General features: G+C 37.4%; 1 protein-coding gene across 1 annotated transcript; it reads right to left on the reverse strand.

Moving 5' to 3' along the window:
- Window positions 1-220: 220 nt before the first annotated feature.
- LOC107087068 lies at window positions 221-13,764 on the reverse strand. Its single transcript, XM_015378422.1, has 15 exons — window positions 13,646-13,764; window positions 11,807-11,961; window positions 11,667-11,731; window positions 11,493-11,586; window positions 9,210-9,473; window positions 8,840-9,133; window positions 7,074-7,325; window positions 6,688-7,002; window positions 6,482-6,603; window positions 6,190-6,409; window positions 5,959-6,105; window positions 4,654-4,844; window positions 1,601-1,752; window positions 1,270-1,527; window positions 221-284 (listed from the first exon to the last, which is right to left on the reverse strand). Exons 1-15 carry the CDS (start codon window positions 13,762-13,764, stop codon window positions 221-223), a joined length of 2,712 nt encoding a protein of 903 aa, XP_015233908.1.
- Window positions 13,765-16,318: the final 2,554 nt, after the last annotated feature.

The following is a 16,318-nucleotide window of genomic DNA, read 5'->3' on the forward strand; positions in this document are numbered from 1 at the left end:
GCCAACTAAAGGCATTTATATATTCAAAGGATTAGGAGATATTAAAAACCGGTGACTTTTGAGTCTAATGCAACCAACTAGTTGGTCTGTATAGAATATAAACAGACTTAAAGCAGCCGTTCTGTGATTAACAGTAAGATAAAGCAAAAGCAGCAGACAGGTTAGGGAGGGAATTAAGGGGAAATTTCAGTTATTGTTAAATTGCAACGCTTTGAGCATCTCACAGAGCAGTTTTTAACAGTTGATAATAGAAAGAGTATCTGTAAGCCTTTGAGACTGTCCACCTTTAACAACAGGCAAGGAGAGCATAAAGAGGCATCCAGAAAATGCAAGAAATCCATTCTAAGTCAAGTTCGACTCTGGCAGCAAATGAGTCATTGCAAACATGCAAAGCTCTGTGGCTTAAAGAAAACCAAACTTGTTTCTGCAGTAGAAAGAATCAAGTTGTGGGGAGGCTTTTACTTAACAGGGGCAGAGAGCTGGTTGATGGGGCTATAGAGCTATACAGGGCAATCCTGTGAGAAAACGCTTCTTCAGCCTCCTGTGACCATCTTAAAGTTACTTTTAATGCAGGTTGACTCTTATAAAAAGGGACTAATACTCAAAGCATAGAAAAACACTGTTCAGATTTCCTAGGAGGTTAGACTTTAAATCCATTTGCATAAAACAAGTGGAAGGCATTATGTTCTGTGGTACAAAAGCTGTAAACTGTTGAAATGTTTGCATCGTAGCAGAGAGTGAGGTGTGATTAAAATCCCCAGTTACGGCCACTAATGCAGTTGGCTGTAGTGTAGCTTGAATACAGAAACTAATGTTTTAACTGCTCTCAGAAGCCGGTGTGGTTGATTCTTTGTGTTCAGAACAAAAATACTCAATTTTTTTTCCATCCAGACAGCATTTCATCCCTTTCTGTTTTAGCAAATCGCTTTATTCTGAATAAATCCTGATGCAACTAAACCTGTCATGATGGGGTTATTTAATCTCAGCCCATATAGTCACTGTAATCAGAGTATATATATTTTTTTAATGTGAACAAAATGAAGCAAATCAAGAATTTGTGTGCATGAAAATACAGCTGATAATATGAGACTATCAAAAACGTCAGCCCCCGTTTTTATTAAATTTCTTTCTCCACTTTCTGTTCTAACCAAAGCAGTAAGATGTGTGGGTAAATGTACGCCACAAACTCTACAAGTGGGAAGGTGGGGGTCTACAAATGAATTAATGACACTGATCATTATTGGCCCAAAAACTAGAGAGAGAAAATACCCATCTTCAAGAAAAGATGCCTGGACCGCATCCTGTGGGTCTGGGCTCTCTGTGGCCCAGCAGGACTCCATCTGCAGCAGGACCTCTGAGGCAAACGACCTGTTGGCCTGAAGGGCGACCTGGAAGAACAAGGTGTCCTCATGTCCCAGCTCAACAGGCTCCATGTAAGCCTGGGTGTAGGAGGAATCCTTGAACAAGTGCATGCTCAATCCCAGCTGCACTGAGGAGTTAAACTCCACAAAGGACAGAGAGGACAGCCTGAAACCAAATTAAAAGAAAATTCAAACAAGACCACATTTTAAAAAAGTTAGCACTTAAACCTTTGCCTCACCATTCCATATCAGCACCAACTTGAGCGTTTTGGAGATAATGTCGAGGGTAGATGCACTTCCAGACAACTTTGAGATCCCGCCGGCTGATCGTGTGCTCTTTAGTCAGACTGATGCTCAGGAAATTCTGGAGAACGATGTGAGTTTTGTTCACCTGTAACACACATGGTTCCTTTTAAACTATAGGATCCTAATTGATTTTGCAGCTTTACTAAAAACACCTTTCATCAGTGGACAATTTGCATGAAGTTTAAGAAACATTCCTAACCACTAGAGGTGCTAGACCTGTAACTTGTAGGTTCAGTCCCGAGGTTCACTGCTATCGCTGCAATGTGAAAAAATAAAGCCATCTCCCTTGGTGTGGAATTAATTTTGTTCCATTATCACAAGCAGAGAACAACTTTTGCAAATGGCAATTTAAAGACAATACAATACAGAAATAAAAAAAACTGAACTAAAAAAAAAAGTATTGAGTAAACTTGCTTTTACCAATCAGATTTTATACTTTAAAATATCTAATTTTATTATGTTTAATTTTAAATAATCTTTATTTTTATTAAATTTAAATCAATATTTTTCATATTTTGTGTTTTCATTACTCTCTTAGATGGAGATTTACAATCCTTTTTTTTTTTTTGATTTGGCTGTTTTTCAGGTTGAGTTTCTCAAACTACAAGCTGTATATAAACATATTAGCTTGACCGATAGTATTTTCTGAGTCCATATAGACTGATAGAAATAAGTGTTCCGATTTCTCCAAAGGTAACCCGCCTCCACAGATTTACATATTGGAAAAAGTGGCATTTGCAAAAATAAGTTCCTCTCAAAACCATTTTTTTCATTAGGTAGTTTTCCTGTCTTTGTTTTTCTTTTTTTTTTTAATTTGTATTATTTTGATTGACAAAAGGTGCCCTTTGCTTGCAACCGTAATGGAACAAAATCAACTCCATACCATGGTGTCTTGGAACCTGATGGCAGACTAGTTTAGACCAGCAGATGTCCCCTCTCACAGGGACATGTGATCCTGCCCCCTCACCGTGCTTGGGGACAAAGAATCAAGTCAGACTGTTTTCTGTGAATCTGAGGCTGACACCGGGGAGACACCATGATGGAAGTCAAGGACCAGAATCTGCAGACCAGTCAGAGGCTAAGTTGACATTGTGGCCGATTTCCGAACCAGATTTCTGCAAAAACAGATTATTCTGCAACATTTCTCTCAGAGTTTAGAGGAAACCTTGAAATGCCAGAGACTATAGCAGTGGAGCAGGAAAGGACAGCTTCCCTGCTGCAGGCCTGACTTGCTAAGCTGCTGAATCCTGGAAACAACTTTTCCAAAATGGAGATCAGCAGAGTTACAGGTGTGGCAAATTTAGGGAGAGTTTTCAGCTACAGCTTGAGTTTTTGAAGATTTTTGCTGCTGGTCTTCCCCTGATATAGGGAAGGTGTTAATTAAATCAAAACATAAAGAAACAAAGGGACAAAGCTTCAATGAAATGCAAGTGCTGCAATAACGCTGGTATTTTCTAATATATTTACAATGTCGAGTGTACATTGGGTGAAAATAGCTGCTCTGAAAGAAACTCCAGAAACAAAAGTTCAGCACAAGACGACTGTTCTGTCTTGAATAATTAGTCCCTTTTACAGTATCTCCTCTTTCCTCTTTTTCCTTTTCTGTTTTACTCACATTGCAGTTTCCATAAAATCTTTAATACTCCCTGCATGAATTATAATAAAGCTATTTAAATGCATTAATCAAGCGAAACACTATGGCGATAGCCGTACTGCTCCAATTGTGAAAGCAAAATCTGTTGGGCTAATTTTTGGCATTAAGACAATTAGTCTTATTGCCAGACAGGACACTGTTTGAAAATCACATTTTCCTCTCATCTGCGTCTCGTGAGAAAAGCCTTCCTGTCTGCACACTGTCAATAAGGATGTTCTACCAATCAGCACCGAGCAGCCAGCTTCACAACCTTCCCCTGCTCCATAAACCCCATAAGAGACAGCCTCAGTGGAAGTGAAGGATTTTTGCACGCTATCCAATCAGGGTCGTAGTCTCAGACCTCCATGGGGATTTTTCATAGACTGACCAGCTGGTTATTGCTGCTCTGGAGCAGAGGGGAGATCCTGTCCTAGAGTGGACTTAATAGATGATTAATAGGCAACATTCCAGTTGCTCTATATTAGTTAAAAGCTACTTTGATGATATTACAAACTCTTCAATATTATAAACTTTGTTCTCAAATATAAAACCTGGTCAATTGTTTATTGATTATGGTTTTCAACCATTTTTATCCCCTTATTCTATGTGTACATAGCAGCTTAGTTTAGTGTATATATATATATATATATATATATATATATATATATATATATAAATAAAAATCAGTGTTAGACCTAAACCTCAGAGTGTGTAATAAATGTGCAGCATGGCTAAGCTGAATTCAAGGGCCAAACCTTTAAAGGGTCTTGAATTCTCTCAAAAAGGGGCCCCACACCCTCTGAAATCTTATTTGAATGCTGTAGTGAATGTCTAATTTTCTCCAATTTTAGACAGGAAATGATATCCTCCATCCACTGAGCATAGGTGGGAGGGAAAGCATCATTCCACCTGAGCAGAATCGTTCTTTGAGGCAGAAGGGAGGCAAAGGATAAAATGAGTTTTTGCTATAGTTAAATTTTTCCCGCCTACCATGACCCCGAACAGAGCTGTCAATGGGTTTGGGTCTAACTTTATGTTTAACACCCAAGAGAGTGTATGAAAAACCTCTAGTTTAATCAAGTTTAACTGAAATGTTTGACTTTGAGCTGAATGATTTTAGTTAAACTCATTTTTTTGAATGAAAGTTATTCCTTATGTGTGCAGAGTTACCCATTTGCCCACGATTTGAGCTAAAGTCTTAATTTAATTTACTGTTCTCACACACAGCCAGTTGAACCTGAGTTCACAGAACATCATGACAGTCTGGATATTTAATAAATAACTTTCCCCCCTAGGGTGGACATTTAATTTTAACAGAAGCTTGCGTTTCCAGCTCTGAAATCCACCGCTCACCTGTTTCTCTATTCCACACTCGAGTGGGTTTCGTGAGGTTTTGAAGTAGTACAGGATGTCCGTTTCATTCACAGGACATCGGCCGTCGTTCAGTTTCACCTCAAACTTTCCCCCAAAAAGAGAAGCCAGGTAGGCCTTTGCTATTCCACCCGTCATCACCTTATCCAGACACTGGCTGAAAAGCCCTTTATCTGTTTAAAAATCAAGAGATGAGATTTATTTTTTTGCAGAGATCCATTTCATTTCAGAGCAGGTTCAATTAAAAACACTAATGATTGGTGATAGTATTGATATGCAAAAGTAAACAGCTTTGATCAATGATAAAGCAGCATCACTGTAATTCCCAGACGATCAGGGTTATAAACTGGAGGCTCTACCAACATGGAATATAAAGCAAGGAGGAGCGTGAAACTGATCAGCAGTGAAGCTCCAGTTAAAAGCTGCAGCAAAGAATCATTCTACTCACACTTCTAAAATATATTTTATATCAACATTATCATAAACCTTTAAAATTAGAAAAAGGCCAACATTTAAGGGTTACCTTGGTTTCTAGCTTTCCTAATTTGAACAAATCAAGTGCATCAGAGAAAAAGAGGATTTGTCAAATAAAAGAAACTGAGTTCTCATTTATAAAACACTTCATACAACTAATCTAATTTATGAATCAAATCAAACAGTTTTCCTTTATAGATCGCAACTAAAATTACTTCCGTGTTCCGATTATGGAAATTCAAACTAGAGACTGACATTTTTTCGGGAATTAGTAACGATCACGTGATTGGGACGGTACAGGATTAGACATTAACGGGAGCGGGAGCAAAACAATAATAACTAAAAAAAACTAGGATCGATGCCAAAAAATAAAATAGAAAAAAAAATCTAGTACTGGCGCCGTCATTTTGTAGTTTTTTTCCTTAAAGCCTACACTATAATGAGAGTCAAAAAAAACTACACAACCCAAAAACCAACAGTGCTTCCGCTCTGAGTTTTTCACCCGCACTCAAAAACAACAATGGAGGGACCAACACCACTAACTACTACAGTTAGAAACAGGAACTTAACTGACCCTTCATAGAAATTCAGATTCAATATATTGGCAGAAATCTTATTGAAGACAACAAGAATGGGAGTGGTGCAGGAGTTATTCTGAATGGGAGCAGGATGGGAGTAATTTCACCAGGAGTGGGACAGGACAGGATTTAGATTTCTACTATTTAGATTTTTTTTGTGGGAGTGGGACGGGACAGGAGTGAAAATCCAATCCTGTGTCTGTTTCTAATTTAAACCCACTGATGAGTTCTGTACCTTTGCAGACCGGATGTGAGGCTGCAGGTAGGTCCAGTAAAGAGCCGACGTCATAGTAACCGTCTGCACAAACGCAGGAGTACAAGCCCAGCTGGTTGATGCATACAGAATGAGGCGGGCAGACGGGTTTCTGGGAGGCACACAAGTCTGGAGCCCAAACACAAAGAGAGCATTATAAACGGCGTGACTCAGGACTTGTTCTCAAACATCCGACCGAAACGAGCCGCTCACCGTCCACGTAAATGACCCCGTTCCTCACACTGATCTCAGGCCTATTGAGTGAACGGATGTGGGCGAGCTGATCGTCGACCGGCAAGGCGACGTCTTCCTGGGAGTTGGAGGCGTCGAAGGACTTAAACAGCAGCACCGTCTTTCCTTGCTCGTCCGCTGGTTTCAAGGAATCCAGCTCAATGTGGGCCGGGTGATCGAAGTCCTTCAGCAGTTCCTCCAACTAAAGGAGGCCAGCACTCAATTACAGCAGAATTATTTCACCTGATTATTGCAGTTTGGAAGAGTTCCTGACCTTAGCTTTAAGAATCTGCACCATTTTCTCTCTGGATTCTAAAGAATCATCCTGTAGATTATCTGTCGGAGACCAGGGAACCACCATCCTCAGACCGATGCTGTCAAAATCGGACTGCAGCTCTGCAGAGGCCCCACAACATCCACATAAAGGCAGGATTTACTTCCAAGAGAACATTGACAGAGTTAGTGCTACCTCATACTGACCATTGGTCTGAAGGGGTACAACACCCCTCACGTCGACGCCAGAAGTCAGATTGGCTCCTTTGAAATACAAACGAGAAGGTTCTGACTCCCACAGACCGTGGCACTCCTCCCAAACGTCCAGGATGTAGGGTTTTCCCGCCTCCAGCCCTGGAAGAGGCAGCTCTGAGTCGGAAACCCTGCTGCTCTCCACGGCAGAGCCGCTCTCCAGGGAGAGCTGGTAAAGGTAAACCACATCCTGCTGACCGGAGATGCTGGGCGCCCACAGGGCCGTAGAATCACTGGAGCGGTACCTGAGCTCAGACACCCCCCCAGGTCCTGAACACACAGATAACCCCCATTTATAAGAAGCAGGAATTAGAGAAATGAAGACGTCAGGTGCGAGTTACCTGTGTGCGCCGCGACTGTTCCAACACTCATGAGGACGTTGTCGCCGCACACCGCCGCCACCTTGGCTTGGTACGTCTGGCATGGCAGCAGCCCTGCCACGGTGTGTGTGGTCAGAAGAGTGGTGTCCTGCAGCGCCCCCTGATGGTAAACCCTAAACATGGAGATGGAGGAGGTGTTCCTCACCTCCCAGCTCAGGGTGTAGTTTCTGGAGCCAATTGAAGTCTGACGCAACCAATAAATCCTGGAGAAGTCTGGCAAGAAAGCAGCAAACCGGTTAGATTTTAACAAAGACTTTAAAACATTTATCCTCCCAAACACACATAAAAAAAGGCTAATTTCTGTTGGAAATCAATGATATTTTAACCATTAAAAAGATTAAAAGCAGGTTAGTTAAACATATGCAAGGTTATTTCATGGGTACATCTTTTTATTTGAATTCACTGATTCTATGTTGCTTATTAAAGGAGCAATTTTTATGTGATCAAAATTACATTAAATATCATTTCCACATGGATATAGTGTATTTTAACATGTATAAAGATCATCAGTAGAGATTAAACAATGTCATTATCATTTTGTAGTTGTTTAAAAGTTACTGTAGGAACTATAAAGGTCAGCTTCACTCCCAAGGATCCAATTTTTAAACGTTCAGCTTTGAAAACTCAAAATAAAACTTTCCTTTTCAAAAACTGCTGTTAAAAAAAAAAAAAAAGTCAACATTTACCTTTGTTAAACAATAGGATTATGTCAGCTTTTTTTTTCCTTTTAGAAAGAAGGCTGATGAAGTTTGTAATAAAATAAAATACCGGATCAAATTAATCAATTACATCTTTAATAAACTTGTAAGTGGTAAGACGGTGACAATATAGCAATCAAAGAAATTATTAAAACTATTACATTTTTCCTTATTACTATTTTGGCTACACTAGATTCTTCCTGACTAAATTCTGACTTAATGAACTACAGCAGCCGCTTAAAGACAGTTTGAACTTAGTCAACACCAAGTTTGGGTCAGTTGTCATAGTAACCAAGTCAACTTTATGAAAAACATATACTAGACTCGGGCCACTACAAAGTTTGACCGTAACAAATTAATACTTGGTAGTGTAACTATATAGAAAATGAAAGGAGAGCTTTTTCCTTTAATTCATTCTTTACTCTGAATATCAGAGGGGCCTGTATGGAGTGAATTTTGTTCCATTATTGTTCCCTCTGATTTTCATGTGTCTGGGGAAATGCAGAAGCCCCTGAAGTTCACCAAGGACCACTGTGAACATCAGAGGTTAACACACCAATATAAACCGCATTATTAAACCCATGATCATAGTAAGCTACATGAGTTAAAGAACATTAAAGCAGCACTTTCCATTTGAAATTTCTATGTAAAAAAACGTGAACTTTGCAACTATAATAGAACAAAGCTTACCCCATAACTTGAGTTATTGAAAAGGAACAGGAGCAACAAAACTGGATTAAAAAGTTGAATCAGTTACATTGTCTGCATTTCCTTTAAATATTTGGAGCTTTTTTGTCTCAAACTAAAGGTGGTGAAAGCAAATGAAGAGCAGTATTACAAAGAAAAAAAAAACATAATATAAGTAGGTCTAATAATTTTGGGACTAGAAAAAATATATATAAAAAGCTCCAGTTTTTACTGATAAACTTCGAAAACCACAACGATCCTTCCATGAGCAGAAATGCCCAAAGTAGCAGCATCATAAACCCTGAAACCATGGTGTTTAAAGTGGACGAAGAGCAAACCTACCAGAGTTTCCTTCGTTCTCCACCATCCTGCTGTAACGGGACTCCAACCCTGCCTGGCAGACAGTCTGCAGGCCAAACCTGAGCCTGACGCAGGGCTGCAGCTCAGACATGGTGAACGTGAAGCTGTCATCCGTCAGCCACAGCTCCGCCTCCTCAGTGACATGGTCCGTACCGTTAAGGTAGAAGATGGTGAGGAAGAACGACGAGTACTTCAGGTTTTCAGGGCAGTCCCACGCCAACGATATGCTGCTGCTGTTCCATGACGTCACATCAAAATACTTCGGAACATCTGGGTCTACTCGGGGGGACAAAAATAATAAGATCATCTACTGTATGATTTCTACACAGAAATAAAGTCTAGGTGTTTATACCTGTAATAGTTGAGAGGCATGTGAAGGAGTGAGAGTTGGAAATCTCCACACAGACCATGTAGCTGTTGCATGGGTCTAAGGCGGTGAAGCGGTACTGGTTCTTAGTGGTGATGTCCTCCATGTAGGGATGATAGGATCCAATCTCATTGTGGAAAAGGGTCACATTGTGAGGACGGCGAACGGTTGGACTGTGCACCATCCAGGACACCAGTAACATGAAAGGACTCCTGGACTCCAGCTTGATGGGGAAACGAGTCGTGTGACCTCAGAAGAGAAACAAGTCATCCAAATATTCAATAGTTGAATTAGAATGGATGGAGGAAAATAAACTCATCCAGTTCAAAGCTAATGACATCCATCATCATTACGACCAAACAACATATTTGGAGGGAGATTTTATGTAAAATTGGAAAAGAAGACTTCAGAAACAGATCTGCATACAGCAAACCCTCAACATGCTGGTGGAGATTTTCAGTCATCCAGGTCATAGCTATTCTAGCAAAGTTAAAATCTTATACCACTTCCCTTCCAGGAAGCTTTCTCAATTCCAAATGTCTGAAGTGGCGTTGAGTTCCAGGCTTATAGAGTAGCCCAAACAAAAACCTTGTTATGTCTTAGAAAACAAGCAAATTAAACTGTAAAAACAGGTCCACCCCTTAGTAATGGGGAGTGGTTAAAATCGACCTTAACTACTCCCCATTACTAAGGGGTTGGACCCGTTTTTTTCCTGTTCAATTTGCATGTTTTCTAAGCCATAAGGCTTTTGTTTGGGCCACTCTATAGACTTAGACTCAATTTTATCCCTTCAGGGAAATTCTGATTCCAGTAGCTTATATTAGCGATGGATTCAGCAACACCGATGATTGGGTGCAGCGTCGAGCCCTTAGAGCAACACTGCATTGATGTGAATATATTTTCAGCAAAGTCATGTGACGGATACTGGAGTTGCTTTCAACTGACTAAACTGTGTTTAAAATCATGATGCATCTGCTAAAAAAAAAAAAAGTAATCTTTTGCAGTTTATCAAATTATGAAGAATTTTGGAGCAGCCTAAAAGCAATGGGAACGTTTCAGCCGTGGCGTTTTCATTTTAATTTTCTCGTGTCATACTTTTCCTCCCACTTATCACTCAACTAATCTAAAATAAAGTTAATTTCAAATTGACTTAGTTTATTTAATGTTTTTGCTGTACTTACGGTTTTAAAAAATATGCTTCTAGTCAACAAGCATCATTCACATTTTCACCTAACTTTTCCTGTTATAATATATTAACATTATTTATTGGCTGCATCTAAAAAATATCAAATATATTCTAAATTTAAACAGATATCAAATAATACTATATAACCTTCAATAATTTAAATTATATCATTGTACTCGGTGATCAAATCAATTCAGTTTAATCTCTAAAATAACCTGCCATGTCCAGCAGGTGTCAGTATTCTGTGAGACATAACAGTATCAATAGTTTGGCAATGGGTGGAAACGCTTCGAGATTCCTCATTAACCCATCACTAGCATATATAGAGTAAAAAGAGTTAAAGCAAGATGCCATTAAAGATAAAAATAAAATAGACAATAGAAAAAGAGTGTATTTAGCACAAAAGAGCATAAAAAAAGCCTTGAACTCAAATGCTACTCCAGACATTTTGAATAAAAAAAAAAATCCTACTGGATGTGAAGCGAAACATCTTCAAACTTGGAAAACAAAGTCATTTTTTTTTTTTTTTTTTTTTTTTTTTTTTTTTACTTTGTAGGAAAACCCTCAACATGACTTTTCCACTAGATATCATCGTATGGTCATTCGTTGTGTTGGTTATTTTACCCCATAAACTGCCAAGAAGATTCCTTAAAGCAGGTGAATAATTAAACCAAATGGAATTTAAATTATTTTAAATACTACAGTAAAGATACCATTAAATTACAAAAGGCACAATATTATGCCCCGATATTTAAAAATTATATTAATTATATTTTAGAAAAAAGCATTTAAAAATGAATAATTATGTATTTTATTGGGTCGCTGGATTGTGGCTCTGTAATTTTTGAGGTAAAAGGGTGAAAAGTTTGGGAACCTCTGTCTTAAAGCCTTCAACAATTACTGTTTTCTTCCTAATCTTCCTTTTTACTTCTTATCACCTTAAAAGGGGAAAAGAGAAATATCCAGTTGAGGCTGATTTGCAAGGCGACATATAAACTTGATTTTTAGGGAATTCTAGCTTCAGAGATGATGATTAATTAAATCCTAAAGCCAATCTCCCAAACCTGAAAAGTTCATCATACCAACAGCAAGGAAGAAGTTCTCCTCCTGGTGCAGAAACATTGCACCACTTTCACATGCAAACACCTCAGAGAGATCAAGCATCTCCAGAAGGCCCTGGAACAAAACAGTGGAGAAATTCTTAATATGGACATGTTTATTTGGAGCTAAAAGAAACAATTTCATATCAGCAATACCTTTGTTGCCTTTGTTGGCTTCTCCTCAGGTTTATGCCTGCCTTTGATTTTGATCACCTTCGTGCCTTAGGGTGAGATAGAAAAGGTCCTAACAGGGTCAAATAGGTTGATAAACATGCTCTGGTGCTCTGGTTCCTTACGTGGGCTGATTGTTATGGTCCATGTCTGGGTAAAGTCCCCAAACTGCAGAGCAACCTTGTTTTCTACAACCGGAGACACCGTCACAGAGGTCACCCGCCCCACCTTTACGATGGCATTCAAGGATGTGCCGTTGAGCTGCAAGTTTCCATACTCGCTGGGAAAAAAAAAACAAACAAAAAAAACACCAAACCAGTCTTTATATAAACAAATGCTTTCAACTCAAAACTGACATTTCAATGTTGAGTTTCTTTAAAACTAATGTTCTATGGATTGAATTTTCTTCCATTATTTTTGTTGTTAAAGATAAAAAAATGCAACCTGGAAAGAGAACTAAAAATAACTTTTTAATCAAAGTTTTCACAGTAAATTGCCATTTTCTGAGACTTTGTTAAAGCCCAATTATTATTATTATTTTTTTATCTATTCAAATTCTATTTTTTGTTATTATTTATTTATTTTTTTACAGATTTTATATTTTCCCCAATTTCTGGTTTCAGGATTGAGTTCTACAATCTCTTCCCTTCCATCTTGACCCGCACATTGATCAATAACAACGTCTCTAAGGTCCATATAGAGAAAAATGCATCTTCCATCCAGAGGAAAGCCCCATCCCAAAAAATAAAGAGAACGAGATCAAGAAAGTGTCATTTGAAAAGGAGGCAAACTGAAAAACAGAAATTTGAAGAAAAAAAAATTAAAATGTTAAATCCATTGCCAAAAAAAATAGTTAAAATACAAATTTAGATTAAAAAAGAAAATCTGAAAAACATTTTTAAAGAACAAATGTGATAAAAAAGAAAGTTACCTTTTTACAAAAATAGCTTCACTTTTGGATTTTTTTGTCAAATTTAAATGTACAAATGTGTTTTTTTTTTCTTCCATTTTTTTCTTTTAACAATAAGAAACAACATTAATGTCTTCGAAGTACAAAGAATTTAAGATGTTCTTGATATCTTTAATTGTCAAATGAATTTTCCAAGCACCATGATGTCAGGATAAAGCTTTAGTTTTTAACAAGGACTTAACTGACATTCATACGAAAAGGTTTGGGCACCCCTATTAATCTTAATTTAATTTCTAAATATTTGGGTGCTTGCAACAGCTATTTCAGTTTGTTTTACAATAACTGATTGACAGTAATATTTCAGTATTGAATTGAGGTTTATTGGACTAACAGAAAATGTGCAGTATTCATTAAGACAAAATTGACCGGTGCAAAATGATGGGCACCTCAGCAAAAATACAATATTTAGTAGATTCTCCTTTTGCAAAAACAACAGCATCTAGTCGCTTCTTGTAGCTTTTAATGAGTTCCTGGATCCTGTAAGAAGGGATTTTTGACCATTCTTTGCAAAACAAATCCAGTTCAGTTATGTGTTATGGTCGCCGAACATGGACAGCCTGCTTCAAATCATCCCACAGATGTTCAATGATATTCAGGCCTGGAGACTGGGATGGCCATTCCACAACATTGGAATTGTTCCTCTGCATGAAGGCCTGAGTAGATTTGGAGCGGCGTTTTGGATCATTGTCTTGCTTACATATCCATCCCCAGGGTACCTTCAACTTCGTAACTTTAACATTATTCATAAGAATCTGCCGATATTGACTGGAATCCATGCCACCCTCAACTTTAACAAGATTCCCAGTGCCAGCATTTGCGACGCAGCCCCACAGCATGATGGAACCTCCACCAACTTTTACAGTGGGTTTCATCAGTTCTCAGGACCTTATTCCAAAATAAAGCTGGCTTGTCCAAATGTGCTTCTGCATATCTCAAGCGATTCTGTTTGTGGCGTGCTCGCAGAAAAGGCTTCTGTGGCATAACTCTCCCATACAGCTTCTCCTGGTGCAGAGTGCGCCGAGTGGTTGAACGATGCACAGTGATATCTGCAGCAATGTAATGCTGCAGGTCTTTGGAGGTGGTCTCTGGATTGTTCTTGAGGATTCCCACCATTTGTCTACTTTCCCTTGAATATGTTTCTTGGCCTGCCACTTCTGGGCTTAACAAGAACTGTCCCTGTGGTCTTCCATTTCCTTATTGTTCCTCACAGTGGAAACTGACAGTTTAAATCTCAGACAACTTTTTGTATCCTTCCCCTGAACTAATATGTTAAGCAATCTTTGTTTTCAGATCATTTGAGAGTTGTTTCCAGGTGCCCATGATGAATCTTCAGAGGAGATTCAAACAGGAGAACAACTTGCAACTAGCCATCTTAAATACATTTTCTCATGATTGGATACACCTGGCTATGAAGTTCAAATCTTAATGAAGTTAAACCAATTTTGTGTTTCAGTAAGTCAGTGAAAAGTAGTTAAGGGTATTCAAATCAATAAAATGATACCCAAACTTTTGCACTCATCAAATTCTGTTTTAATTCATATTGCACATTTTCTGTTTGTCCAATAAACTTAATTATTACTGTGTCCATCAGTTAGATATATCAAACTGAAATAGCTGTTGCAAACACCCAACTATTTAGAAATAAAAATAAAATAGAGGTGCCCAAACTTTTTCATAGGACTATAACTGACTTCTGTTGAACATTTTAAAGTAGAGCTAAACAATGGAGTCGCTGCCCCCTAGGGGCGGCCCAGTGTACTTGCAGGTGAGGTGGTTAAACAAATGACCCATTCAGTGGAAACTAAAAAAAGCTGAATTGAACAATATGATAAAATAAATGATAATTTGTGTAAAATTATAAATTATCCCTTTAAAAACAGTGATTTAAATGAAAATATTAAAATGATGTTATTAAAGTGTAAAATGTATGTGTTTTGAGAGGCCCACTCACCTTAAACTAAATATAGTTTCAAAAGTTTCAAAATAAAACACCTCACATTAAGTAGTTAGCTGCAATATCTACAAATTCTGTATATTTTTTTCTATTAAATTTACATATTCTTGGTAAATTACTAAACAAAGAACATTTAAAAACTATACATTTGAGCACTGTTCTTATGGATCATCCCTGCCCTCTAATCCTGCCTAACTTCACAGAATGAGATCGTTTTAAACAACAAAAAGAACAAAAAAAGCCCAAATTGACTGGATTAGTCTGAAAAGATTCATTGAAGTGATTTTGTAAATCGTATTTCTGCTTGCATTTTGAAATCATGTCATTCATTTGTATCATTTGTAGATATTTCTACTTTGATAGTTTTTGAAAACTGAACCAAACTTCACCTGGGGTTTTTATGGAAAAGGATTAGGGCCACAAAAAAACCAAAAAAAAGTTAACAGATTTTTTAATTTTATTTTAGTTTAATATGGGAAAAGTCAGAATTCTGACCTTAATCTCAGAAGTCAGACTCTTCACCGGGTCCTCGATGATGCCATTTCATTAATGAAAGAGCAGAAGGTAAGGATTAAAACAAGAGAGCTACAGTTTAGTCTCTAAAACAGACGTGGCTACAGCTTGATGCTAAGTGCTAAGTTTATGCTATTCAATCAGAATTCTGACTTTTTTCCCATATTAAACTGAAATAAAATTTAAAAATCAGTTAAATATTTTTTTTTTTTCCTTCATTCTCAGTGGCCCTAATCCTTTTCCGTACGTAACAGTTTACAAAGGTGGATACATTTTCTCAGTTACATTTACAGTAAAAAAAAAAAAAAAAAAAAAAAAAGAAAGAAATATAATAATAATAATAATAATTAAAAAAATAGTTTTAGGAGAAGTTTTACTGTACTTTTAACTTTTACTTCAGATAAAAAAAAAAGTATATATAAGTCTTGAGTAAATTTCTGGCTGCTCCATCCATTGTGTGCAACTTGCATTAACGGAAACAAGCTTGTTTTAAACAAATATGCACTGTTTAGAGACACACTTTCTTTTCTTATACTTAAAGCTTAATGGTTAAGTGTTATTTATTTTCCATCTGCTGTGTCATTTGTAGGATAAGTGAAAATACATTAAACATTATACTTTTTTTTAAAAAATCATATTCTTACAAACTATAGATTTTAATAGATTTATTAACACACAGAGTGCTCATTCTACCTTAATTTTGCATTGTGTAGTTGTTGTATGTTATGTTTATTTGTTGCTCAATATTTGAAACACCAGAATTTGTAATTCACCTGTTTTGTTCTGTTTTACACCATTTTGTAAAATATTAAATCAGTTATCAAAAAAAAAAAAAAAAAAAAAAAAAGCACACACCATCAATAAAAAAAGACACCTACTGACCCATTCAAAGCGCCCGCTGTGTCTAGCCAACATATTGAGAAAAACATGTCGTAGCATCTCCCTGGTTTTAAACACATGAAAGAAAACATTCACAGAGTTAGCCAGTTAATTTCTACTGAACCAGAACCTGTAGGCACATACTCACCAAACGAATGAGGCACCAGTATAAAAAATAGAAAGGAGTATTCTAATGAGTTCCTAAAAACATTAAATATGTTAGATTAATAAGGTGGTGTGCAATTTAAACGCACTTAAAAAAAAAAATTGACTTACATTTTGTTTGTCTTCCAGTAAAGTACAGTGTGTTTACCAAACTGG

The sequence above is a fragment of the Cyprinodon variegatus genome, unplaced genomic scaffold (genome assembly GCF_000732505.1).
Source record: "Cyprinodon variegatus isolate N-32 unplaced genomic scaffold, C_variegatus-1.0 Scaffold172, whole genome shotgun sequence".
NCBI lineage: Eukaryota > Metazoa > Chordata > Actinopteri > Cyprinodontiformes > Cyprinodontidae > Cyprinodon > Cyprinodon variegatus.

What these genes read in the sequence shown, in the direction of transcription:
- LOC107087068 (XM_015378422.1), bottom strand. Translation starts at nt 13,764, where the DNA reads ATGGTGGGAATCCTCAAGAACAATCCAGAGACCACCTCCAAAGACCTG. An exon ending in AGCCAACAAAGGCAACAAAG is followed by an intron (nt 11,587 to 11,666) that starts GTATTGCTGATA and finishes GTTTTGTTCCAG; the next exon opens with GGCCTTCTGGAGATGCTTGA. An exon ending in ATGCCTCTCAACTATTACAG is followed by an intron (nt 9,134 to 9,209) that starts GTATAAACACCT and finishes CCCCCCGAGTAG; the next exon opens with ACCCAGATGTTCCGAAGTAT.